Source organism: Trichechus manatus, unplaced genomic scaffold (assembly GCF_000243295.1).
Source record: "Trichechus manatus latirostris isolate Lorelei unplaced genomic scaffold, TriManLat1.0 scaffold00160, whole genome shotgun sequence".
NCBI classification, from domain to species: Eukaryota; Metazoa; Chordata; class Mammalia; order Sirenia; family Trichechidae; genus Trichechus; species Trichechus manatus.
The window spans coordinates 838,210-865,013 of record NW_004444096.1 but is presented as its reverse complement, the minus strand read 5'-3'; the positions used below and the strand labels follow the sequence as shown (position 1 = coordinate 865,013).

Here is a 26,804-nt window from a genome sequence, read left to right as displayed (position 1 = left end):
AGGAGCATTCTGGTCGTACTTCTTCCAGGACAGATTTGTTCGTCCTTTTGGCAGCCCATGGTATATTCAATATTCTTCTCCAACTTCACATTTCAAAGGCGTCAATTCTTCTTTGGTCTCCCTTATTTATCACCCAGCTTTCATATGCATATGAGGCGATTGAAAACACTGTGGCTTGGGTCAGGCACACCTTAGACTTCAAGGTGACATCTTTGCTTTTCAACACTTTAAACAGGTCTTTTGCAGCAGATTTGCCCAATGCAATGCATCTTTTGATTTCTTGACTGCTGCTTCCATGAGTGTTGATTGTGGATCCAAGTAAAATGGTGCCCATAAAATCAGGTGAGGGTATGTGCCTGGATAAAATCAGAAGTTTTGGTTCAGCAATTTGTAGTATGTTTCTAATATATATTAGTAAATTTCTAGCCCTGGTGGCACACTGGTTAAGCACTCGGCTGGTAACCGAAACCTCGGTGGTTCAAACCCACCAGCCACTCTGTGGAAGAAAGATGTGGCAGTTGCTTCCATAAAGATTACAGCCTTGGAAACTCTATGAAACAGTTCTACTCTGTCCTGTAGGGTCACTGTGAGTTGGAATCAACTCGACAGCAATGGGCTTTTATATCCTAGGTAAAACTTGACTTGGCCTAATTGTTGGATATAATTACTGGATATTACTGGATATAACCATAGATCAATCTAAAGTTGTTTGCATATTTATCAATCCCTGGTTTGAAACAACATTAGCTGAGCGTCTGCTATCTGTCTGGTATTGTATTGGATATTCTGTTAGATGATGGGTATTATTCTGATTTTAATAGATGAGAAAACTCTAGGTCCAGAAGATTAAATATTTGTCCGAAATTGTGGTGGTAAATAGCAGTCCCAGAATTTGAACCTATGGCTATACAATTATCTAATCTGTCCTGTCAGCAATACCAGGCTTCGTACATAAGGTCAGTGGTGCAAACAGTTAATGCGCTTGGTTGCTAACCGAAAGGTCAGAGGTTTGAGTCCACCCAGAGGAACCTTGGAGGAGAGGCCTAGCGTTCTGCTTCCAAAACACCAGGCATTGAAAACCTTGTGAGGCACAGTTCTGCTCTGACACACATGGGTCACTAGGAGTCAGAACCAGCTTGACGGCAGCTGGTGGTGGTGATGGTTCAAAAGGAAGACTCTGCCCACCCTTCTTCGGTTGATCCCTACGTCTGTTTCTTATTTTGCAGAATACACGTTGATCACAGTCCTAAAGCCACAAATAGAGGTAATAATGTAAATTTATCCAAGAATAATTTTAATGTCAGTCTATTTAGGGATGGTGTGTATTTTACTACTTAGAGTATTTCGGGATTTTTATAATTACGTCACACCATTTTTACAACATTTTTCTCTACATCCAGAAGGGGTAGTGAAATGGGTGTCTTGTCACTGTGCCGGTGTGTTTTGCTTTCTGTTTGGGGAACCTTTCACGAGCTGACTTTAATGTTCTCGTCCAAATCATCATGTTCTGTTTGCTTCTATAACAAACGCATTAGGCCACTTCACCTCTGTTTTCTCATTAGATAATAAAAGTGTTGGAGTAAATGTTCTCTCAGATCTAGCACTAATATTTGATGAATGTGATTATGGGTGACTTTCATGTAATATTTGCTGAGAATCACTAGTTCACTGCTGAGAACTGCGCTAGGAACTGGAATACGTTTCCCCATGGAGACAAGCTTTTGCTCAGATGTCCCTGTTTCATGGAGTACTGTCTTGGTGTACCCTCCACCTCTTTCCCAATACCCCGTTACCCTTCTCTGCTTCATTTTTCTCTGATCACTTATCAACATTTAATCTATGGATTTCTCTTTTATTTGTTGGTTGTATGTCATTTCCCAAAAATAGTATAAAGCTCCAGGAGAGCAGGGGTTTTTATTTGCTTTCATCACTGAAAAATCCCCCGTGCCTCAAAAAGTGCCCAGCAGGTGACACAAAACCAAAGACTGGTTGCTGTGGAGTTGATTCCAACTTGTGGTGACCACAGTGTTACAGAGTAGAACTGAACTCCATGGGGTTTTCTTGGCTGTAGTATTTCCAGAAGCAGATTGCCAGGCCTTTCTTCTGTGGCACTGCTGGTAGATTTGAACTACCAACCTTTTAATTAGTAGCCAGGTGCAAACTTTGCAGCATCCTAGGACCCTGCACTTGGTAGATGCTCAATTAATAATTACTGTGTGATTAAATAAGTTTTTTCCTGAAAAGAAGTTTTTAGAATCTTTCCAATCATATTGCTTTAAAATAAAAGTTGTCATTGAGTCAGCTTTGACTTATGGCAACTCCACGTGTGTCAGAGTACAACTGTGCTTTGTAGGGTCTTTGATAGCTGATTTTTTGGAAGTAGATCGCCGGATTTTTCTTCCTAGGTGCCTCTGAGTGGACTCAACCTCCAACCTTTCAGTTGCAGCTGAGCACAGCACCTAAGGATTCCAGCCGTATACAAGGGTAGACTGTCCTTCCTATACTTGGCCAAGGCCAGGGACCTCTGGGAGTACATGATTTCCTTCTCAGACTGTCACGCTCACCCCTTTTCTTTGAATTTGGTCTCCCACAGCCTCTTTAGATAATAAATAAAAATACAAACATAAAAACTTCGAGGATTTCTTTTAAGTTACATTTGGGGAGTAGGTAAGGGATAATGTCTAGAATATTTCTGAATAAATTTTTTGAGGTTTTTTTAGTATGTTTTTTCTAATCATAGTTTTTCACAGGTTTATCATTTCATTCTGACATACATTTATGTGTCCATTTTTACTGAATCGCCAACTTAGTTTCAAAATCTGCAGAGTCGGTTGTGTCTTTTACTGTTGTGGTTTAAGAATGGCATGTTCTTTTCGGCCAACCATGTTTAACTTGAGCCATTGTCATATAATCTTACTTATCAGTGTCGTTTTCAGCATCTGTTGTGAAATTTTTAGAAAACATGCAAAATTGTTGTTTCAAAATACATATACTGACGTTGCCAGAAAGAAACTCTACAATCTTAGCCATGCCCACGATGTGGGTGCCGACTCTTCACATTTATTCAAATATGTGGCCTCAATCAGACCTCTTAACAGTCCTGGAAAATGTCAAAATAACATAAGAGACAAAGAAACATAGTAAGAAGCTGCATCTTTTTGATTTGTTGGTTTTTTTTTAAGTAACCAGAATACGAAAATGTACTCATTTTTCTGGAGCTGTTTACTCTGCCAGCCAGGCAGAATGATTTTTCTGATAAAGTTGAAGGTTTCAGAAACCACTGATTTGGTTTTATTTTTATAATGCCAAGGGATTAATGTAAAATTCTGTTGTTATAAACGTGGGAAGATCTACCATATGCTGGAATTGAATTCAGAGCATCATGCTAATCAAATTAAAGACTTGTACAAAAGAGAATAATGGACAGTGGTGTAAATTAAAACCACCTGTAAGTCTGTCCTGCAACCTGTCTATCCGTTCGTCGTACTGCGGTGGCTGTGTGTTGCTGCGATGCTGGAAGCTGTGCCACTGGTGTTTCAAATACCAGCAGGGTCACCCGCGGTGGACAGGTTACAGTGGAGCTTGCACACTGAGACATTCTGGAAAGAAAGGCCTGGTGACCTGCTTCACAGTATTAGCCAATGAAAACCTCAGGAGTCACCAGAGAACACTGTCCAACTTCCTCGCTTTGGACTCGTCATCAGGAGGGCTCAGGAGCTGAAAGAGGACATGGTGTTTGGTGAAGTAGTGGGCCAGCGAGGGGAGGGAGACCCTCAGTGAGATGGACTCCATAACAGCTGCAACAATGGACTTAAACACAGTAGCAGTTGTGAGGATGACGCAAGACTGAGCAACGTTTCGTTCTCTTATATTTAAGGTCGCCATGAGTTGGAGTTAACTCTGTCTGTAAATCCATCATCGTATATGCAAAAAGCAATAAAGTATTAAAGAAATTCTGTGAAAATGCACTTAGAGACAGCTTCGAATGAAAACTTACTCTAACGGTTTGATTTAGAATTTGAATATGTATTTTAAAAATAAATATTTGTGTTGGCATAGATTTTTTGATGAATGGAAAAAGGAAGGAGCAAAGACTGTCCTGTTTCCCATCTGTTTAACCAGTGTTCATTGGCTCTATTAGTATGTTCTAAGTATGGTGAGCCATGTAGGATTCTCGAGGCGGTTACGCGGTAACTGGGGGAGATAAGAAGTGACTCAGGGCTATAAGGCAATATGAGTGCCAGGAAAGGAGACAGCAGAATTCAACAGAGGGCTTTAAAGAAAGGAGAAGCCAGATAATTTGTGGAAGAGATTTGTCATAGGCTTTAAGAGATGCATTATTATAATGAAAAATGGGTACAGTACAGGCAAAGGCTTATAGCTGGGAGAAGGATATCTCTGGTGTGATGAGTAAACTCCTGTCTGTCTGATATCTTTGGCAACATTTATTATGATCAGTTAAAGTGGACTGTTTATCCCCCAGAAGGAGCCCTGGTGGCACAGGGTTAAGTGCTTGGCTGCTAACAGAAAGGGCCAGTTTGACACTGCCTGCCGCTCTGCAGGAGGAAGATGTGGCAGTCTGCTTCCTTAAAGATTACAGCCTCGGAAACCCTGTGGGCAGTTCTGTGTCCTGTGGCATGGGTTTCGTGTCTTGGGCTATTTATCTCCAACACTAGACTGTAGTTTCCTGAGGGACGATTAAGTTACCTGTTTTTTGGTATGCCTGGCATTTAGGGTTTAGTAGATGGCCAAAGAGTGTTTCATGAGTAAACGGTCAAATATAGTGAATTGGGAGGAATAAACCAGCTCACTGGAAATTCTAAATACTGAGCTCAGGAATTGGGGTTTTAATATCACACAGGCAAGGAGAAGCCTTTGGAGACTTTTTCTCCTGAGAGTGACCTTTTGTTGTGAATTGTTCAACAAGTGCTGATTGAATGTGCTGGGCGTTGCAGTGACCAGATGAATATCCCCAGGATCTCACTGTCTAGTATCCACTGCAGAAGGTCTAGGTGACCCTTTAGGGGGCTTAATTTCACAGTGATCTATGTGATAGGTTGGAGTTAAAACTCGAAAGGTACAAAACCAAGGTACGCAGCAGTTATGTAGCTTGTTAGTTGTGGTCGAGTTGGCTCCGGTTACGTGTGATAGAAGGAAACATTGCCGGGTCCTGCACCATCCTTCATAACGGTTGGTATGTTTGAGTCCATTGTAGAGGCTGTTGAGTCAGCCTGTCTCACTGAGGGTTTCCCTTGTTCTCGCTGACCCTCTACCAACCATAATGTCCTTTTCTAGTGATTGGTCTTTCCCCATTACATGGCCAATGTAAGTTAGCTGAAGTCCCGCCATACTCTCCTCTAAGGAGTATTCTGGTTTTATTTCTTCTGAGACAGATTTATTCATTCCTGTGGAAGTTCATGTGGTATGTGGAGCTGGTAGTAGTAAGGGGATTCGGGTGCTGGCAGGGAAAACGGAAGAATTAGGGAAGATACCTGAGTTATTGTGAAGTAAAAATCATCAGTGACTGATTTGACCTAGAGGGTGAGACAAATGAAAGCGACAAGCTTAAGCTTGCTGACTGACTTTTCTTGATGCTACCTGACTTTGTTAGTTCTTGTATTTAAAAATGTTTTTAATAACGTTTTCCTAGTATAAGTTTGGAGCCCTGGTGGTTCAGTGGTTAAGAGCTCGGCTGCCAACCAAGAGGTCAGCAGTTGGAATCCACCAGTCGCTCCTTGGAAACCCTGTGGGGCAGTTCTCTGTCCTCTAGGGTCACTATGAGTTGGATCGACTCCATGGCAATGGGTTTGGTTTTTTGGTTTTAGTATAAGGTTGTGAGTCTGTACTGTGCTGAGTCTTCTTTCAAGACATCACTAATGGGGTAAAAATCTTCGTCGTTATAACTAAGCAGTGATGAATTGCATAGGGTTCAGGGTGAGCATGGGGGACAGAGGGATCTTTTTGACAATTATTACAGCAAATTTTTAAGTTAGTTGTAAAATTTTGCCTGAGCGGGGGATACGGAATTGAATTTTTTTTTTTTGTTAACCAGAAAACATGTGCCATCCAAGTGACTTCTTTTAATCTAATGAGAAATTATGTCCAACAGTGTATGTTACTATTGCAAATTTTACTGTTCAGTTTGTGAGAGGGTAGGCCAGGCTGTCCTTGACTGTCATTAATTACGAACTTGAAATACGAAATATGAAAAAATACATAGAGGCCCAGTGGCATATGTGAGACAGTGAGCATTTTTAACTTCATTTTTAAAGTAAATTCTTCATTGTGTAATGCCCAGTGTATTTCTTCATATAAGCTGATTTTTATAATCGAGCAAGAAAACTTTTTAATTCTGCATTACACAGCAGAAAACTTTTCAAGTTAGAAAAGACGTTTAATTAAACTTCAGGTTAAAATACTTTCTCAGTGTACTTGTTTCTTATTAAAAGTCATTGTTTTAAAGAGACAGTTTATATCTTACTAAAGGTTATTTGCCTCATCATCTTATCAGGTTATGTAACATTCTACTTGGAACCTTTGGAACAATCCATTTCTCTTCTTCTGGGAAACTCATCCCAGATAATCAAGAGATGTAGATGTTTTTACATCACTTTTCAAGAAAGAATTTGAATGGTATTTTGGGCTAATGGTATTTATCGTATCTGTGGTTAAATACTGCATGTGTTTAACTCAACTTGAAACTAAAAATCAAAGGAATTTTGATGCTCTTTATCTTTTTTCATCTGCTTTGAGTTTGACATCTCTTTCTGAACAAAGCCATGTTTGTGAAGGATATTAAGTTTTGTTTGGCCTTCCTCTCAACTGAAAGTACTCGGTAGATGTGAGGTTATGCTCCTCAGACTGATTGATACATAAACAGAAGACAGATGGTAGAGGTGACTCTGATGATAATTCATTTTTCAGCTAGTCATGAAGATATTTTGATTACAGTGTGTTTAAGTAATTATAACGCAGCGTGCAATGCTAGTCTTGCTGGTTAGGGAGCACATGGAAAACAAGTTATGTGTTCTTTGTGCCCAACAAAGGATACACTATGGTGTAGTGATTTTAATTCCTAAGGCTAGATTAGGGCTGAGGGAGTTTAAAATATGTCATACGGTATGGTGAGTAAATTAAGTCTAGACCAAATAAAAAAGGTAACTGCACAGTTTTGAGGCATAAATATTTGTTTTGGAAAGTATTTAGATGTTACCATCTGAAAGGGGCCAGTATGTTTCAATGTAGGTAACAGTTTGTGCCCAGCTAATTAAAAAATGACCCGGCTTGATTTCAAGTTGACACGGCTGGTCATTACCATGCAGCTTGCTTGCTGTGTCGTGAATTTAAAACCGAAATCGGGGCTGACCAGTCAACAGCATGTTGTATCCATGCTGTTCTTAAAGTTCTGCGAAAAAAACGAGTAAAACGTCAAAAGGAGAAAAATAATTAAAATCATGGGAATAGGTGGGCCATCTAAATTTTCATTTTCACCCACTAATTACAACTTACACATTTTATACACTTTGTATCATTATGTTTTCAAATAGGATAATTGACCGCTTAGATGGGGTTCGGTTGTTGTGGTCACTGCTGAAGAACCCACACCCAGACGTGAAGGCCAGTGCAGCGTGGGCCCTTTGCCCCTGCATTGAAAATGCTAAGGTAAGAAAAGACTGTAAGTTCATTCTAGAATTTCTAATACCATACTGAATAATGTCGCTACTCATACTAGTTGCTGTCACGTTGATTCCTACTCATGGCAACCCCATGTGTGCCGAGTTTGTGCTCCGTAGGGTTTTCAAGGCTCTGCCCTTTGAGAAGTAGATGGCCAGGCTTTTATTCCAGAGCATCTCTGGGTGGACTTGAACTGACAACCCTTTGGTTCGTAGTCACACACTTAGCCATTTGTGCCTTCCAAGGACTATGTATAATGACACTAGAGTTTACTGATGACTTTGGATTTATTTTTGGTAAGAATTATCTTGTGGAAGACACCACTGAACAATTTTTATATCAGAATAATTTGTGAACAGTGCCTTTTCCTGGTCAGTTTTAAAATGCCCAGTGAAACTAGTCTAAGATGGCAGAGCTGGTGTAGTGGAAACAAGTGTCCCAGGTAAATCAAGGTAAAGAAAAGTTGACTCTTCTTCCCTGTTGAGTGATACGAAAAATTGTCTGCATTTATCTGCTACTTACAGGGAGTGACAGCATGTCTGAGATGACAGGTTCCATCATATTTGTAGACTGCAGTGAAAGGTCCAAAACCCGTTTCTGCTGAGTCAATTCCGACTTATAGCAGTCCTGTAGGACAGAGTAGAAGTACCCCATAGGGTTTCCAAGGTTGTAAATCTTTACGGAAGTGGACTGCGACATCTTTCTCCTGTGGAGCCAGTGGTGTGTTTGAACCACTAACCTTCTGGTTAGCAGCTGAGTGCTTAACCACTGTGCCACCAAGGCGCCTTAGTGACAGATCCCTAAGGTTATTTATTACCTTGAAAAAGTTACATAATTTCACCAAGTCCCACTTTTCTTATTTGCCAGTAAAGACTTCACTAGAGATTGCTAAGGTTTATTTTTAGTTCTTCATTTGAAAATTTTATCGTTTTCTCTAAAGATCTTTTTAAAGCCTGTTTCTGCTGTATCTACTTAAAAATTTGCTACGGGTTTAAGGGTTTCTTTAAGAACCTTGTTGCTGAACCTTTTTCTCCTTGTTGAATATTTTTATCTAAGGGGTTTTATTTCTATAATAACGTAACTCTAACTATCATCCTAAATATTTGACTAGAAATAACTTTTTGTAAAAAGTGAATTGTGATGCATACTAGGAGTAGAGGAGACCTACTACCAACTTGTTAATGGAATCAGTATTTTTTCTGTTTGTTTATTGCTTTAAGTGAAAGTTTACATTTCAAGTTAGTCTCTTATACAAAAATTTATACATGCATTGTTATGTGACCCTAATTGCTCTCCCTGTACTGTGACAGCACACTCCTCCTTTCCATCCATGATTTCCCTTGTCCATTCAATGAGCTCCTAACCCTCTCTGCCTTCTCATCTCACCTCCGGACAAAAGCTCTCCATTTAGTCTCATGTATCTACTAGAGCTAAGAAGCACACTCTTCACGAGTATCATTTTATGTCCCACGGAATCATTATTTTTAATAGCAAAAAATAGAAAAGAAAACAAATTAAGTGTTGATCTACAGGAAAATGGACAACAGGGTGGTAATTGTACACCAAAATAACAATGAAAAATGAACGTATTTCAGCAGTAAACTCATCAATATAGCACAAACATATTGAACAAAAAAAAGTTGCAGAAATAGACAGTATGATTACATTGTTATAAAGTTCAATGAAGTTCAAAAATATCCAAAATTCAAACAATATTCTTTAGGGAGCAAGAAAGAAGCCTACTGGGGAAAGATTGGTACACATCCGTGAAGGATATCCCCATCAGTTATTTGAACTAATCAGCCCAGTCCTTCATTCATAAAAATAAACAACTAAGGCTCACCAAACATTTCAGGAAGACTAATGGTACTAAAGAGACAAGCCGAGATTAATAAGCAGGACAATTAACTTTAGAGGAAACATAATATAAAGGACAGAAGATAACTTCACATTTTTAAAATTAATATTCTCAGGAGATTCAAGGGGACACTTTGTCCAAATAAGCTGTTATTGAAAAGGAAACATTCGTAGATTAAGAAAGGGTTCTTGAAAATTAAAAAAATATACTTGGTAAAATAATAAATTTAATAGAAGGGGTGAGTATTAGGATGGATCTGGCTGGAAGGTAAAGTCATAACTAAGACTGTAAAGTAGGAGTAAAAAGAAAATAGGGCATGAAAACACAAAAGAAAGAAAAAGAATAATTGAAGACGTAGTCATATTTTTAAAAAAAGGAAAGAAAAAGGGATATTTCTATAAGCTAAAGAGCTGAAGAAACTCTAGTCTTTAGATTGAAAAGATTCACTTAGTACCAAGGAAGAAAAATAAACAAAAACTTCCACACTTAGTCAAAATTCAAACTTGATATTTCTTGAAATTAAAGGAAAAAAAAATGATTACAAAAGAGAAAGAATCACAGTGACATTAGACTTAACTACAATAAATTCTAAAAAAAAAAAAAAATTGAACAATGCCTTTACTCCGTCCCTCTTGTTGTTATTGTGTCCCATTGAGCTGATTCTAACTTACAGAGACCCAGTGTGACAGAATAAAGCTTCCCCATGGGTTTTCTAGGCCAGAATCTTTACAGGAGCAGATCGCCAGGTCTTTTCTCCTGAGGAGCAGCTGGTGGGTTTGAACCATTGACTTTTTGGTTAGCAGCCCAGTGCTTAACTGTTGTACCATGAGGGCTCTTTTTAACTATCCTTAGGCAAAAATAATTTTTATCCTGGAATTCTATACCCTGAAAAACTAACATTCAAGTGTGAGTACAAAGTAAGAACAAAATACTTCAGGTACCCAATGCACCTTTTTTGAAAAATTGTAAAATTACTTTAGAATATTTTTCAGCAAAAAAAAAAAAATTCTATGAAAGAGGACAACATGAGTTATAAGAAACAATAATAAGTAAATAGAATTTATAAGTAAATTCTATAAAAAATTAAAAGTAAATTATAAGTAAATTTAGAATTTATAGTTAAATATGACTCGTTTGCTAAGTCGTTTACAAATTTGATCAAATTATTAAGAATTACTTTAAAAGTAACAACATAAAATACAGTAAAAACATAACAGTATTCTCACAGTAACAACCTGGATCTAAACTACCAGATGGTTTAACCAAACATGTTAGGTAATGAGGAGATAAGAGGTAAAAGCATACTAAAGAGAGACAGCCCAAGATGGTGACTTAGTCAGACATGCTGTCCCCTCCAGCAAAGACCCGAGAAACCAAGTGAAACACATACAGATGAGAATCCTGGAACCCTGAGGATCAAAAGGAAGGATGAAGAATTAGAACACCAGTTGGAAGGAGAAACTGAACGAAAACAGCAAACAAGGAGGTGACGGATTGGAGGTGCCTTGCCAGCGTGTCCATCTTGAGACAAAGCGAGCAGCGACCCCAGGTGAGGAGCACAGGAAGGCGACTTCACGGAATTCCCAAGAGCAGACAGAGAAACTGTGTAAACAAACCTGTAGTGAAGCAAGGTGAGCAGGACATGAATCGGATCTAAGAAGGGAAAGCACAGGAAGGTGTGTGAGAGCTCCAAGGATCCTGGCATCCACATAGCAGGGAGGGAGCCAGGAATCAGAGACAGGACTACTCACCAGTGGCAGTCCCCGACCATTAAGGTAGGTAGCGCACGCAGAGTAGCAGATCCATAGAATGTCAGCAGGAGGTCCCCCACTGGACGAGACTCCAGGCAGCCCCGACCCTCCCTGCATTTGTCGGAACCAGATCCCGATTGCTGGCTGCAGCCTATGGTGAGTGCCGTGGCACCCATGCCTGGCAGCTAGAGGAACTTGCTCTCCTGCCCCTCCCCCTCCCAGTGACCAGCAGCGAGAGCCTCCCCACCCCACTTCTGCTGCGCCACCTGCCTGGGAACTATGGTATGAGCCTCCCTGTCCCCCCCACCTTACTCCTCCTGTGACTGGCAACATGCATCTGCTCTGCCTGCCACCCACCACCCAGCAGCTCCGTCCACCTGATGAGCAGCAGTGTGCACTCCCACACCACTGAACCTACGACTGGCAGCAGCATGTGCCTGCTCCACCCATCAGCCTCCCGTCCGCCGCCCTGCCAACCTGGAGAGCAACAGAGAGCATGCCCACACTGCTAGACTGATGACTGACAGCAGAACACACCCACCCTGCCCATCACGCCGCCACCACCCTGCCCACCTGGCAAGTGGCAGCATACACTCCTGCACCACCAGACTGATCAGTGGCAGTGCGTTGCCCACCCGCCTGTCCCCCACTGCCACCCCGCCCACCTGGCAATAGGTGGCTAGTGCTCCTGTGCCACCAGACCAGTGATCAGTGGAGCACACCCACCTCTCCTGCCCTGATATAGCAAAACAAAACAACAAAAAAACCAGGACAAAACAAATATACAGTCAATCAATAAATGTATGAATAAATAACACCTTAATGCCCCAGAGACAGCAGACAATAAAATATCATATGAAGAAACAGGATAAGTTGGCTCAAACAAGTGAGCAAAATAAAGGGAAAGAAACCCTTCCTGAGGAATAGATGATGATAGAACTACCTGAGAAGGAATTAAAAAGATTTATATCTAGGGTCCTCAAAGAGATCAAAAAAAACACAGAAAAAACCCTAGAAGAATTCAGGAAAACAATACAAGAACAAAATGACAAGACTCAGTAGACAATTAGAAACCGTACATAAACCACAACTAGAAATTCAGAAGATTAACAAACAAATGTCAGAAATAGTTAACACAGTGGAAGAACACAGAAGAGAGTTGAACCAATGGAAGAAAGAATCAGCCAAATAGGAGAAAAGTCCCTTGATACTAATTTGTTTGAGGAGCAGTCAGAAAAAAGAGTGAAGGAAAGTGAAGAAAGCCTGAGAGTTATGTGGGACACCATCAAGAGAAATAATATGCTTGTAATAGGAATTCCAGAAGAGGAGAAGGAAAAATAGTACATAGAGAATTTTTGAAGATATGTTGGCAGAAAACTTCCCAAATATCATGAAAGTTGGGAGGTTTCCATTTAAGAAGTCCAACAAACCCCATGCAGGATTGAGCCCAGAAGAAATTCATCAAGATACATCATAATCAAACTTTCCAAAATCAAAGACAAAGAAAGAATCCTGAAAGCAGCTCATGAAAAATGAAATATCACTTACAAAGGGGCATCATTAAGACTAAGTGCTGATTTCTCATCAGAAACCATGAAGGAAAGAAGGCAATGGGATGACATATATAAAATCCTGAAGTAAAAGAATTGCCAACCAAGAATCATATATCCAGCAAAATTGTCTTTCAAAAACTAAGACACTCCGAGATAAACAGAAATTAAGGGAATTCATAAAAACCAGATGAGCTTTACAAGAAATATTAAAGGGAGTCTTTCAGATAGAGAACCAACAACATCAGACAGCAATCTGAGATAAAGACACACAACAGCATCACTCAGATACTAACCCAGATAAAGATTTCACAAAAGTAAAATAAAGCTACAAAACTGACAGCGGGGAACTAGAGGTGTTAAGTTGTAAACAGTGACAACTTCAAAACAAAAAGGGGTAATAAACTTCCATAAAGAGAGGAAGTTGAGGTGATACCAAGATAAAGCAGACTATTTTAAATTTAAGAGGATAAAGGTAAACTTCAGGGTTACCACAAGGAAAATTAATAAATCTACTCTCCAAAATAAGGAAGAAAATAAAAAAGACTTGGTAAACACAAAAACAACAATTGATAGGAAAAGAAAATCCATGTACAAAGAGGACTCAGCACAGAAAATTAAGATGAACAAAGAAACCGTTAACACTACCAAAAAAGTATAACAAAATGACAGCTGTGAGTTATTACCGATCGTTAATCAGTGCTATGGATTGAATTGTGTCCCCCCAAAATGTGTGTTAACTTGGCTAGGCCATGATTCCCAGCATTGTGTGATTGTCCACCATTTTGTCATCTGATGTGATTTTCCTATGTGTTGTAAATATTACCTCTATGATGTTAATGAAGTGGGATTATCAGCAGTTATGTTAATGAGGCAGGACTCTATGTACAGGATTAGGTTTTATCTTAAGTCAGTGTCTCTTGAGATACAAAAGAGAGAAGTGAGCAGAGAGACAGGGGACCTCCCACCACCAAGAAACAAGAGCCAGGAGAGTAGCGCGTCCTTTGGACGCGGAGTCCCTCCACTGAGAAGCTCCTCAGCCAGGGGAAGATTGATGAAAGGATGTTCCCACAGAGCCAACAGAGAGAGAAAGCCTTCCCCTGGAGCTGGCACCCTGAATTCAGACTTCTAGCCTCCTAGACAGTGAGAGAATTTCTCTTTGTTGAAGCCATCCACTTGTAGTATTTCTGTTATAGCATCCCTGGATAACGAAGACAATCAAACACTGAGTGTAAATCGATTAAATGCACCATTCAAGAGATGAAGAGTGGCAGGATAGATTAAAAAACATGACCCACCAATATGTTGCCTACAGGAGACACACCTTAGACACAATGATATAGCTAAGTTTAAAATCAAAGGATGGAAAAATTATATCAAGCAAACAGTAACTAAAAGACATCAGGAGTAGCAATTATAATTTCGGATAAAATAGACTTTAAGTAAAAATCCATTATAAGAGACAAAGAAGGGCATTATATAATGATTAAAGGGTCAGTTCACCAAGAAGACATAACAATAATGTTTATGCACCCAATGTTAGAGTTCCAAAATGCATAAAAAAAACTCTAACAGAATTGAAGAGAGAAATAGTTCTACAATTATAGTAGGAGACTTAAAACATCACTTTCAACAATGGACAGAGCAACTCAAAAGAAACTCAACGAAGATATGGAAGATCTAAATAACACAATTGTCCTAGTCTTCTAGTGCTGCTTTAACAGAAATACCGCAAGTGGATGGCTTTAACAAAGAGAGATTTATTTCCTCACAGTGAAGTAGGCTAAAAGTCCAAATTCAGGGCATCAACTCCAGGGGAAGGCTTTCTCTCTCTGTCAGCCTTCTCATCAATCTTACCCCGGACTAGGAGCTTCCCTGTGCAGGAACTTTGGGTCCAAAGGATGTGCTCTGCTCATGGCATTGCTTTCTTGGTGGTATAAGGTCCCCGTCTTTCTGCTCACTTCTCTCTTTTATATCTCAAGAGATTGCCTGAGGACACAATCCAATTTTGTAGACTGAGTCCTGCCACACTAACACAGCTGCCACCCATCCTCCCTCCTTAACATCATAGAGGCAGGATTTACAACATATAGAAAAATCACACAGTGCCAGGAATCATGGCCCAGCCAAATTGATACACACATTTTTTGGGGGACATAATTCAATCCATGACAACAATCAACTAACTCGACCTCATAGATGTATGCAGAACACTCCACCCAACAGCAGCACAGGACACATTCTTCTCCAATGCACATGGATCATTCTCCAGAACAGACCATATCCTAGGCTACAAAGAAAGCCTCCATAAAGTCAGAAACAGTGACATAATAACAAAGCATCTTCTCTGACCATATCACTATAAAACTAGAAATCAATAACAGAAAGAGCAAGGAAAAAATTAAATACATAGAAACTGAATAACATAGTACTTAAAAATTATTGGCTCAGAAGATTTTAAAAATGAAATTAAAAAATTCTTAGAATCAAACAAGAATGAAGACACAACATACCAAAACCTCTGGGACATAGCAAAGACAGTGCTCAGAGGAAATTTTATAGCAATAAAGGCACACATCAAAAAAGAAAAAAGGTCAAAAATCAATAGCTTAACCCAACAACTTGAACAAATAGAAAAGGAACAGCAAAAGAAGTCCACTGTTGCCAGAAGAAAGGAGATACTAAAGATCAGAGCAGAAATAAATGAAATAGAAAAACAATAGAAAGAATCAGCAAAACTAGAGGTTGGTTCTTGGAGAGGATCAATAAATTTGACAAACCACTGCCAAATTAACAAAGGAAAAAAGTGAAAAGACACAAATAACCAAAATAAGAAATGCAATGGGTGACATTACAACAGACACTTCACCAAAGAGGACATTCAGGTGGCTGACAAACACGTGAAGAGATACGTGTGTTCATTAGCTGTTTCGCATCACATCATCAGCACCCATTGCTGTTGAGTTGATTCCAACTCAAAGTGACCTTGTAGGACAGAATAGAGCTGCCCCACAGGGTTTCCAAGGAGTGGCTGGTGTATTCGAACCACAGACCTTTTGGTTAGCAGCCTGAGCTCTTAACCACTGTGCCACCAGGGCTCCCATTAGCCATTAGAGAGATGCAAATAGAAACTACAATGAGATACCGTCTCACCCCTGCAAAAATGGCACTGATGGAAAAAACAGAAAATAACAAATGCTGGCAAGGCTGTGGGAAGGTTGGAACTCTTATACACTGCAGGTGGGAACGTGAAATGGTACAACCACTATGGAAAATGGTATGATGCTTCCTCAAAAAGCTAGAAATAGAAATACTTTATAATGCAGCAATCCCCCTCCTAGGCATATATCTCCTAGAAATATAAGAGCAGTGACACAGACATATGCATACCCATGTTCGTTGCAGCATTATTCACAATGGTAAAAAGATGGAAACAACCAAAGTGCCCATCGATGGACAAATGGATAAACAAATTGTGGTACATGCATACAATGGAATACTACACAATGATAAAGAATAACGATGAGTCCGCGAAACATAACATGGATGAATCTTGAGGACATTATGCTGAGTGGAATAAGTCAAATGCAAAAGGACAAATATTGCATGATACCACTTTTATAAAAAGTCAAGAACAGATATACAAACAGAAAGCAACGTTCTTTGATGGTTACCAGGGATGGGACGGGGAGAGAGGGGAATCACTAAATAGTAGACACGTGTTAATTCTGGTGATGGGAAAGGCAGTATACAATACGGGGGAAGTCAGTGTAACTTGACCGAGATAAATGAAGACATTGAGAGGGTCACAAGAATAAAGAACAACCAATGTCACAAAACAATTTGTGTATAAATTTTTGAATGAGAAACTAATTTGCACTGTAAACTTTCACCTGAAACATTAAGTACGGAAATGGTGAGTGCTGACACTTTAGGGGAATTATAACAAATGTCACAGAACAATCTGTGTGTGAATTGTTGAATGAGAATCCAATTTGCTGTGTAAACTTTCACCTAAAACAATAAAATATTTTTTAAAAATATGCTGTAACATATACAGTTTTGCAACAGTAATAACCAGCAAAAAATATGTGAGTGGTTACATAGATATGTATGCTATATGGATGTGGGAAGGTGTATAGGAGTACATGCACATGCATGTATAGGTATATTTGTGGTTATATGTATATACATGTTTGTATGTGCTGAATATATGTTCATATATACAATAAAGTGCTTAGGGGGCACAGTTAGGGATACTTCCTAGACATACCAAAATGCCTCGGGATTGATTTACTGGGTTTGAAGGCTCAGGACCATAGTCTTCTGGGACAACTAGGTCAATTGGCGTAACTTAGTTCATAAAGATAATGTGCTACATCCTAGTTTGGTGACTAGCGTCTGGGGTCTTAAAAGCTTGCGACTGGCCACCTAAGATGCAATTATTGGTTTCTTCCTGTCTGGAGCAAAGGCTAGTGAAGGAAACCAAAGACTCAAGGAAGAAATTAGGCCACAGGACTAACTGCCCACGCTAACCACGTCATCGCTAACCACCACATCGTCTTCCAGCCTGAGACCGGAAAAACTAGATGGTGCCCAATACCACTACTGACCATTCTGACCAGGGACACAACAGAAGGTCCCACTTAGAATGGGAGAAAAATGTAGCACCAAACTTAAATTCATAAAAAAAGACTAGACTTACTGGACTGACAGAGACTAGAAGAACCCGAGACTAGAGCCCTAAGATACCCTTCTAACTTGGAACTGAAGCCACTCCCAGAGGTCACCTTTCAGCCAAATAATAGATTGGCCTATACAATAAACAATAACACCTGTGAGGAACGTGCTCCTTTGAACAGTCAACTCTACAAGACCAATCAGGCAACATTTACTGAAAAGCAAAGATGAGAAGGCAAGGAGGGGCAGAGAAACTGGATGGATGGGAACGGGGCAGGTGGGGTGGAAATGGTGAGAGTGCTGGCACATTATGGGGATTGTGACCAATGTCACGGAATACTCTGTGTATGAATTGTTGAATGGGAATTTAATTTGCTGTGTAAACTTTCACCTACAGCACAATAAAATATTTTTAAAAAATTATACTGAAGGTTTTGTACTTTCTGGAAAAAGATGTTATAGATACTGATGAATTCTTCATCACTTAAATATAGAATCTAATATTATTGTTGATACACTGTTTTGTATACGTAAAATTTCTACTTAGTGTTGTGATGTGTAAATTATGTCCTATCCTCTTATTGATTTCAACCTAAATCTGCCTATTTATCGGTTACTGGATTTAAAAGATACTCCAGGCGTTTTCATATGTATCGTTCCTGCCCAGGATTTCTACCCTGGATATTTGACTGCTCTCCTGTGCTGGCAACCTAGGCTGGACCACACTCAAGCTTTAAACATGACCCAGCCTACCTGCTGTTTTGCCCTTGACCTGTGGGGTCCAGACTAGATCCACACCTCCATAGAGAGCTCCTTCTTGCTCCATTTCTCTTAAACCTGACCTGCAAGCTGCTCAACCCACGCCAACTTGGTATCTTTGAATTCCCAGTAAGAAACCTTAGCTCTCTTCCTACCACTTCCAAGGGAAAGAAAGACTCATGAAGAAATCTCTGCTGGTTTTCTTCTTTCACCAAGAATTACACGGCGCATGTGGCTACCAGTGAGGTTGAGTGGATTCCAACTCATGGCAACCCCACATGTGTCAGAGCAGAACTGTGCTCCATAGGGTTTCCAATGGCTGTGACCTTTTGGAATTAGATAGCCAGGAGTTTCTTCTGAAGCGCCTCTAGGTGGACCCAAACCTCCAGCCTTTTTGGTTTGTAGCCAAGTGCTTAACTGTTTGCACCACCCAGGGACTCCACGTGTGGCCAGTGGTTCTTATACTGGATAGTGCAAGTTTAAGATACGCAAGTAATGGAGGGGTGTGTTCGTAAGGCAGCTGCCGCAAAGAGTTGTAGACCTGAAGAATTAAATACAATTGCTTATGGTTACATGTTCATTATGTAAATTTTTAGAAAGTTAAGCAAAAGGAAGAAGATAAGATTACCTGTAATTTAAGTGCCCAGAAATAACCACTGTTAATTTAAGAAGGAAGATGTTTTTCCTTAACAATGAATTGTGAATATCTCTGATCCCCTGTGTGTCTTTCTATGGCCCTATCTAATTTTTTTTGGCTGAATAGTATTTTATTATATGTCTATATCATAGTTATTTATGCAATTGTTTCCAGTGTTAAAAAAGGACAGTGATTTTAAGTGAAGCAAAAATTACATATGAACTCTTTTAGAATGTTTTTTTCATCTAGGGAGAGAAAATAAAGTTACCTCTGACCCATTGGTAGATATCTGTGCTTAGTTCCCCAGGACTTCCATTAAACCAGTTCATGGTTTCCACTGAACAGTTAACAAGTATGGCTGTAGATTAATTTGGCCAGAGACTTTCTCCTTTAACTAGATGGTCATTCCTAGAGATGTATCCCTTTGAGACTCTTTACTCTTAGATGTAGGAGCCCTGGTGACGCAATGGTTAAGCACTCGGCTACTAATCAAAAAGTTGGCAGTCCGAACCCACCTACGCTGTTTTCACTAAAATATCACCAGTGATCAAGTCCATATGGTGTTCTCATCAGACTCAAGAAGATTTTCTGGGTGAAGAATATCCCTACTGCCCTTGAACATACAGGCGGTCCCAAAAGTCTTAGTGCTGTTTTCAGCTATAAGAACTTGAGAAATGCAAATGCTAAAAACTATATATTATTTGAAAGTTTCATTATTTAACTTTGTTTTATACTTGTTTGGTTCTGGAAACTTTGAAAATAAATTTTTAACTTGGAAGTTTTGTTTCAGTCAATATCTGCCATCTTTAGTCAGAGAGACTATAAAAATTAAAATTAAAAAATATATTTTTTGAAAATTCACAAAACTAAATAAATGAAAATGAAATGCACATAATTAAACTTTCAAAATTTGAAGCATTTATAGTTCTGAAATAACTACAGCTTAAAACTTCACTAAGGCGTCCTATATTTACTTTAGTTAAGCTTTAAACAATATTTTAAGTTTTGTTGATCAATTCTTTTCATACGAAACCAAATTAATAGTTAAAATCCATGCATTGTTGATCTTCTTTTTTCTAACACGTGTACCGACAATTGATTGTAAATCAAGAACCAAAAAAGAAAATAAACAAACCTATTGCCATGGAGTTGATTCCAACTCATAGTGACCCTATAGAACAGAGTAGACCTGCCCCATAGGGTTTCCAAGGATCGGCTGGTGGATTTAAACTGCCAACCTTTTGTTTAGCAGCCGAGCTCTTAACGACTATGTCACCAGGGCCCCGAATCAAGAACAGAAAAAGTTTTATTTCTAATTGACTTTATTTATTAACCTAAAACATAGTAACCTGAAGATTTAATGGGATTTTTCCTCAGTTTCACCCATGCATTATACTCAAGGAGACACTGCATCTCTTACTTCTTTTGAGTTTCTTTAGGTAAATGTAAGAGCCCTAGAATATAAAATTGTGCTAGAGAGGAACATGTTATGATATTAATAATTAGTTCCTGGACTAAGCTTATATTTCATCAGCACATTTAAATTCTAATTTTGCCTTCAAAAGCTTTGTGGCAATAATTAAATACGATAAAATAAAAAATTAGCAAATCTCTAACCTCTAGGCAAATAATATAATTTCATTAATTCATTAATGTTTATTAAGCAGTGACTGTGCACCAGACCCTAAGTAGGTATCGTATTTTATTAAATTTTGTACAACTGTTGTTTTCACCTTAACATCTCTGAAATAAGAATTGGTCTTATTCACAGCACATCACAAGTTAATGGGCAGTGTTTTCTCTTTCTTCCTGGTACGTAAAATAATAGTACAATCGACTGAATTTTGGATGAGCTGAAGTAATATGGGCAGAGATACATGTAAATATCTGTACACAAAAAGACCATGTGTTCTTGGAACTCTTTGAAAGCCTTACGTCTCTTATTTTATATTAAATTCAAAACTTTTCCTACTGGATTATGTTTAATTTAACACTTTTGAGCAGGTTTTTCTGTGGCCTTCTATTGTTTAGGTGGGTTAAATTATTTTCTAATATAATTTCTGAGAGAGAACAGGACAGGAAATATGTTTTTTGAATATGCTGGGGCATGGAGCGTGTGGGAAAGTAATGGAACTAGAGGAGGTCTTGACAGATATTTTGGTCCACTCTGCCCTCCTCCCCCCACCCCTTCCCCGTTCAGATAAATTAATGACCTACCTTTCTAGGAAAGGTGATTTTTTATTTTGTAAGAAAGCACTTTCACATTTTTTCCATGTAAGATGCTTTTGCGTGTAACTTTAGACTTTTTACTTATGAATCATAGTATTTAGCACCATTTTGAAATAAATAACTTCATTGTCTGGACTAATGGTACGGAGAGGTGTCATGTGTCACCCAGACGATTCAGACTCCTGGTGACCCCGTGTGACAGAGGAGAGCCGCCCCGTAGGGTTTTCTTGGCCGTAGTGCTGCAGAAGCCAGCCAGCGTCAGTTGGGGCCAAGAGCAATACCAAGGGTAGAAAGTACCCACAAGCCAGGCCTCCAGGAGAGTTATTGTGAATTCTGGGTCCTGGAGCCCTGGTGGCACACTGGTTAAGTGTTCAGCTGCTAACCAAAAGATTGGCAGTTCAGATCCACCAGCCGCTCCTTGGAAACCCTGTGGGGCAGTTCTGCTCTGTCCTGTAGGGTCACTGTAAGTCAGAGTCGACTTGATGGCAGTGGGTTTGGTTTGTGGGTTTGGGTGACAGTTACCAGGCATCATGAAACCTTAGTGCACTAAGTTTGTTCTCATGTGGCATGGATATCAAGTGTTCAAAACAGACGTTATCCATTTTTGTATTGTTCACAGCTTGCACATTAGAAAACATTTTCAGATCCATCTAAGAAAATGAAACTTGAAAATCATTTCTAGTGAATGTCACATCTTTTCTTGTCTGAGAAATGTCTGCAGGTATCTGTCAGTGAATGGTAGTTAAGAGCTCAGGCAGCTAACCAAAAGGTCCACAGTTTGAACCCACCATCTGCTCCTTGGAAACCCTATGAGGCAGTTCTGCTCGGTCATGTAGGGTCGCTACGTGTCAGAATCAACTCTGCGGTATTTTGGTTATCAGTGAATGACGGGGGGAAGGGTGGTTCAGTAGCAGAATTCTTGCCTTCCGCCTGAGAGTCCTGGTTTCGTTTCTTGGCCAGCGCCCCTGGTGCACGGCCACTACTCGTCTGTCGGTGGAGCTGGCATGTTGCTTTGATGCTGAACAGGTTTCAGCAGAGCTTCCAGACTAAGACAGGCTAGGAAGAAAGGCTTGGTGACCTCCTTCCGCAGATCAGCCAATGAAAACCCTCTGGATCTCAACAGTCCAATCCGCAACTGATCATGAGGTTGGCATAGGACCAGGTAGTGATTTGGTCCTCTGTGTGTGAGGTCTCTGTGAGTGCATGGGGTCGCTGTGATTTGGGGGCCAACTCAACGGCAGCTAACATCAGTGAATGAACCAGGCAACAAAGTACCAGAACCAAAGACTTTTGGGTGGTGAATTATGAAATAATTGACACAAAGGTTCACAATGTCAGTTTGCATTGAATTTTGCATTGTGATTACTTTGCTACTGGATCCATAAAACAAATGGATGTGTGATTTCCGTAGTAAGAGACATTGACCTTTTCAGCAGTAGACCAGCATCTCAGTTAGAAGGTTTAAAACGTTCCTTCAGTTTGAAGAAAGTAAATAATACTTTTTGGTAGTCAATCAGTGATCAAGAAAATGTCACAGATGAAAAAGATGTGTTTTATCAGCTTAACAAGTATCTGTCCCATTCTTTATATGATTGGAAAATCAGAGTGCTAAAGGCAAGTCCATTTTATAGTCTTACATAAAACTTGAAAGAATATTTAAGACAGGAAATAAGCATCGTCAATTAAAAAGCTACTCAGTGTTCTTCAGTCTATCAAAAATAAAAGAACAGAAAGTGGAACAAATGTGGACTTAATTACAGAAACTTCACTGTGTATTTTTCTAGTTTTATGTAAGAGTTTACCATTTAAGATGTTTTCAGTATTGGGCTTAAGGAAAGTTTTTAGTTTTTTTTTTTCCTCAATTAAGATTGCTTACAAGGACAGTGTTTCCAATATTTGACCTCTATAGGGATGTTATTTTGTAAATTTAGCAAGTCTGGTTGCAGGCTAATGATTGCTTTCTGAGAAATATGAGAGATTTGTAAATGAAAGTGAAAAGCTGTTCCTTTCAAGCTGAATGATCAAACACGTTTTTGGAGAAAAACAGTGGGTAAACAGGTGTTCAGTATTATGAACTTGTGATGTAAAGAATGTAACAACTGATTCTGGCAAAAAGCCATGTATTAAATTCTTTGTTCTTAAGAAGCAAAACTGCCTGTTGTATAATGTCAACTCAAATCTGTGCTCCATGAAGAATAAGATATTGAAAAATACAGGAACTCATGTAAAAAAATGTATAATTGTGTTACATCTCACAATCTCTTTCATACCTTTTGCCAAAACTTATAAGAATCATTGTTTGTTTCTTAAAATACCATTGTACTTCTGATATTATTTTTTGTAAATATTGCAAGGTAGTATTTATAGTAATTTCCTCAAAAATGCATTTCTTTTCATTTAATGAAAAATTAAAGATTTTTATTAATAAAAAAGTGAAAGCCTAAATATATTTGCCTTACCCTTGAGTTGATTTCAACTCATGGCAGCCCCATGTGTCACAGAGTACAGCTGCCCCATATGGTTTTCTGGACTGTAATCCTAACAGAAGCAGATGGCCAGGCCTCTTTTTCTGAGGTACTGCTGAGTGGGTTCAAACCACCAACCTTTAGGTTAGCAGTTGAGTGCAAATCATTTGCGCCACCTTAGGGACCTTATAAGAAGTGATTAGCATACTTAATTGCTAATCAGAACTTCCTTGGGAATTAACAGGAAACAGACGTTCTTATTTTAGAATACCCAAAACAAACCTGTTGCCATCAAGTGGATTCTGACTCATAGTGCCCCTATAGGATAGAGTAGAATTGCCCCATAGGGTTTCCAAGGCTGTAATCTTTATGGAAACGGATCACCAGGTCTTTTCTCCCGCATAGCTGCTCGTGGGTTCTGCGTGCTTAACCACTGCGCCACCAGGGCTCCTCGTTGCTGACTTAACTCTCCCTAAAAACACTCTGTGAGGAATTATTCATCACTAAGTACTCTGAATATGTCAGTTGTAGAATTAGGAAGAAAACTCAGTCTGTCCTCCAAATTAGTAATATATCCATAAGATCATTTAGCTTTGTAAACCTTCTTAAACTTAATTTTATTACTTGTTTAGAAAATAATGCCTGGTTTTGAATTTTGATCATGGAGGGGAGAAAAAACCTCTGTTCATTTCAAAGCCAATGATCTGCTCCCAACAGAGAAATTTGAGAAAGATTCTCCAAAAGAGAAGAGAGAAAGTTACTTTCTGTGAGGTTGGAATACAGATGTGGTATTTTAGCCAGGAAGGCTGAGCAGTGTGTATGGACGAGGCCACCTTCCTGACCACAGGTGTGACAGAACGCAGCTGATCAAACAGGACTGGAATCCAACATCACTTCCTGTTTAATTTCAGCTTCCCACTGAGCCCTGCCCAATCAGGGAGCAAGAGGAGCTTGGAGAAGGCGTGTGGAGGGGTTAGTTTCATGCCAAGAATACTGCCATCAATGGTTTATGGGCTTTGACTTGGTCATGTTGGGGTCACAGAATGTGTGTCTGTCCAACAGTGCGCCAAAAGAATCAACAGAGCTTCTTTAAAAATCTAAAACCTCCTTAAAATGCAACTGTGTTTGCCGTCTGTCTACCTGTATTAGTCTCTCATCATTTTTAAGTCACCAAATAGTTCTAAGTATGCTCCTTATCAAGTTCCCATCTCTAAAATCCTAAAAGATTAAAATAACAAACTGTATTACAAGTTTTTTTTATCTGTATACTAGATTTTTAAGTGGGACCTGAAAAAACAAAAATAAAAAATATATATATACAAATAAATAGACCACTAGCTGTCGTGGAGTCAGCTCTGACTCACGGCGACCCCGTGTGTGTCAGAGGAGAACTGTGCTCCACAGGGTTTTCAGTGGCTGGTTTTTCAGAAGTATATTGCCAGGCCTTTCTTCTGACACACCTTTGAGTGGACTTGAATAGCTTTCAGTTAGCAGCCAAGTGTAGTAAGCATTTACACCATCCAGGGACTCCAGTCTGTCCTTGCACTCACTTTATTTCAAATACTCTCAAGTCCATTCACCCTTTTTCTTTCTATTGTCCCTGCCTGATGAAGTCTCAGCCCTGGATGGACTCAGCCATCTATCTTGCCCATGATTATCCTCTGGTAGTTCAATGCTGCTGGAGGAAGTCATGCAGTTGGGCCAGTTATTATCATTAAAAATTCTTGATTGCTAATCTCAAATAGTCAACGGGACTGTGTTTCTCCAGCAAGCTCACTCTGATTCCACAATGATTGCACACCTTCTCTAGTCTCTTAAAACGGATACCCTCCCTAGCAATGTATATAGCATATATATAGCAGTATGCCACCAAGTGCCTGTCAGTTTGTCCTGCTGTGGTGGCTTGCGTGTTACTGCGATACGGAAGTTTTGCACCGGTATGTCAAATACCAGCAGGGTCACCCTTGGTGGACAGGTTTTGGCAGAGCTTTCAGACTAAGACAGACTAGGAAGAAGGACCTAGCAGTCTACTTCTGAAAAGAATTAGCTGGTGAAAACCTTACGAATAGCAGCGAAACGTTGTCTGATCATAGTGCCAAAAGATGAGCCCCTTAGGTTGGAAGGCACTCAAAAGATGACTGGGGAAGAGCTGCCTCCTCAGAGTTGCCCTTAATGATGTGGATGGAGTCAAGCTTTCAGAACCTTCGTTTGCTGATGTGGCACTACTCAAAATGAGAAGAAACAGCTGCGAACATCCATTAATCATAGGAACTTGGAAAGTATGAATTATGAATCTAGGAAAATTAGAAGTTGTCAGAAATGAAATGGAATGCATAAACATTGATATGCTAGGCATTAGTGAGATGAAATGGACTGGTATTGGCCATTTTGAATCAGACAATCATATGGTCTACTATGCCAGGAATGACAAATTTAGGAGGAATGGCATCTCATTCATGGTCCAGAAAAACATTTCAGGATCTATCCTGAAGTACCATACTGTCGGTGATAGGATAATATCCATATGCCTACAAGGAAGACCAGTTAATACAACTATTATTCAAATTTACGCACCAACCCTTAAATCCAAAGATGAGGAAACTGAAGATTTTTACCAACTTCTGCAGTCTGGAATTGATCAAATATGCAGTCAAGATGCACTGATAATTACTTGCAATTGGAATGCGAAAGTTGGAAACAAAGAAGGAGGATTGGTAGTTGGAAAATACAGCATTGGTGGTAGAAACAATGCCTTAGATCATATGATAGGATTTTACAAGACCAATGACTTCTTCATTGCAAATACCTTTTTTCACAAACATAAACGGTGACTATACATGTGGACCTCACCAGATGGAATATACAGGAATCAAATCAACTACATTGGTGGAAAAAGACGATAGAAAAGCTCAATATCAGTCAGAACAAGGCCAGGGGCCGACTGTAGAACCAACCATCAGTTTTTCCTATGCGAATTCAAGTTGAAGTTCAAGAAAATTAGAACAAGTTCACGAGAGCCAAAGTATGACCTTGAGTATATCCCACCTGAATTTAGAGACCATCTCAAGAACAGATGTGACACACTGAACACTGGTGACTGAATACCAGATGAGTTGTGGAATGACATCAAGGACATCATACATGAAGAAAGCAAGAGGTCATTAAAAAGACAGGAAAGAAAGAAAAGACCAAAATGGATGT

General features: G+C 39.4%; 1 protein-coding gene across 1 annotated transcript in view; it reads left to right on the top strand.

Annotated features, from left to right (window-relative positions):
- The window catches only part of ODAD2 (outer dynein arm docking complex subunit 2), a 232,686-nt gene that overhangs the window by 107,851 nt on the left and 98,031 nt on the right, over nucleotides 1-26,804 (top strand). Inside the window, exon 16 of the mRNA XM_004386246.1 lies at nucleotides 7,548-7,662. Coding sequence (XP_004386303.1) covers nucleotides 7,548-7,662 — 115 coding nt within the window. The remainder of the gene's footprint in view (nucleotides 1-7,547; nucleotides 7,663-26,804) is intronic.